This window comes from Aureococcus anophagefferens, assembly GCF_000186865.1.
Source record: "Aureococcus anophagefferens unplaced genomic scaffold AURANscaffold_178, whole genome shotgun sequence".
NCBI classification, from domain to species: Eukaryota; class Pelagophyceae; order Pelagomonadales; family Pelagomonadaceae; genus Aureococcus; species Aureococcus anophagefferens.
In genome coordinates, this window is record NW_008705720.1 from 11,014 (window position 1) to 12,640 (window position 1,627).

Sequence of the window (1,627 nt, forward strand, 5' to 3'; positions counted from 1 at the left end):
ACGACGCGGCGCGCCGGCGCGACGAGCGCCGGCACCGCCGCGACGACCATGCAGAGAAGGACGGCGCGCATCGCTGCGACGCGTCGGCGCGCGGCGCGCGTCGAGCTCTGAGGTTTTCGAGGCGGCCCGCTGCTCAACTTGCAGTTTCAACTTGCCTTCAAGGGCGCTCCTTACGAGTCTTGAGAGGGCGTTATTAGGTTCGGGCTGGGTGCCCCGTCGGCGCCCGGGGCGCGCGCGGCGTCGCCGCGGTCGTTTTTTTTTCCGGTTCCGGGGAGGGGAGGGAGGGGGGGGATCGGCGCGTCGGGGTCCGCTAGTCGACCTTGATGGACGCGTAGATCTTCTTCGTGAACCAGAGGCAGGCGAAGAAGCCGCAGGCGCCCGTCAGCGCGAAGAGCCCCAACGAAATCAGGATCATGTAGCCGAAGTAGAGCACGTAGGTGAACCACTCGTCCGCCGCCAAGCGCCCGAAGTAGACGCAGCTGTAGAGCAGCACGTAGAGCGCGGTGCTCCCGGAGGTGAGGAAGGCGCGCCACCACCAGTGGTAGTTCTCGGAGCAGAGCTGGAAGTAGCAGAGCACGATGGTGATCTCGCAGCACGTGACGATCAGGATCACGAAGACGAGCGCGGTGAAGCCGAAGACGTAGTAGTACTGGTCCATCCACATGGAGCTCAGGATGAAGAAGAGCTCCACGAAGCAGGCCCCGAAGGGCAGGATGCCCCCCACGAGCGTCGTGAAGCCCAGGCTCAGGTACCAGGGCTGGGGCGCGGGCACCTCGCGCGGGATGTTCGACGTGATCACGGGGTACGACAGCGGCTCGCGCTTGAACCCGAGGTACGCGCCCAGGAAGACGAGGGGCACGGACACGCCGAACCACAGCGCGAGCAGGCTGAGCAGGGACAGCAGCGGCACGGCGCCGGTAGACCCGTAGCTGTAGAGCATGCCGTCGAAGGAGAGGAACGTGACGAAGCACACGCCGGGGTACGCGAACGCCGTGTACAGCGTGCACTTCTGCCAGAGCCGGCCCTTGAAGGTCTTGTAGAGCGTCGCCGCCGTGTAGCCCGCCGGCGCGCCCATCATGACGAAGAGCACGAGCACGGCCGTCGCCAGCGACCCGCGGTTCGCGGGGCTCAGGAAGCCAGCCGCCGCGAAGACGATGCAGATCGTCGTGCACAGGAGCACCTGGACGCCCGTGCCGCAGGCGACGCAGAAGAGCATGGGGCAGGACGCCGGCGGGCGGAAGACGTCGGCGTGGACCAGCTTCCAGCCGCTCTCCTCGCGGTCCTCGGCCTTCTCCTCGTCGGTCAGCGTCCGGTTGTAGCGGACGATGTCGCGGTGGAGGTTCCGCACCAGGATCATGGCGACCATGACGGACAGGAAGAGCACGATCAGCAAGGAGTTGATGATGGAGAACCAGTGGACCTTGTCGCTCACCTGGTTGTCCATGGACAGATAAATGTCCCAGCGCGACGCCCACTTGACGTTCGACGCGCGCCACAACACGTCGTACGTGAAGACCACGGTCCCGACGCTCACGTCCTGCTTCGCGGCGATGGACTCGTAGACCATGGGCCCGCTCTTGTCGCAGGTCTCGAGCACGGGCGCCTCGGCGACGTCCTTGCCGTCCCA

The 1,627-nt window shown here is 66.1% G+C and overlaps 1 protein-coding gene across 1 annotated transcript; it reads right to left on the bottom strand.

The window, feature by feature from the left end:
* Positions 1 to 310: 310 nt before the first annotated feature.
* On the bottom strand, positions 311 to 1,567 carry AURANDRAFT_68503 (hypothetical protein; the record flags this gene model as incomplete). Its single annotated transcript, XM_009044196.1, has 1 exon — positions 311 to 1,567. One exon carries the CDS (start codon positions 1,565 to 1,567, stop codon positions 311 to 313), a length of 1,257 nt encoding a protein of 418 aa, XP_009042444.1.
* Positions 1,568 to 1,627: the final 60 nt, after the last annotated feature.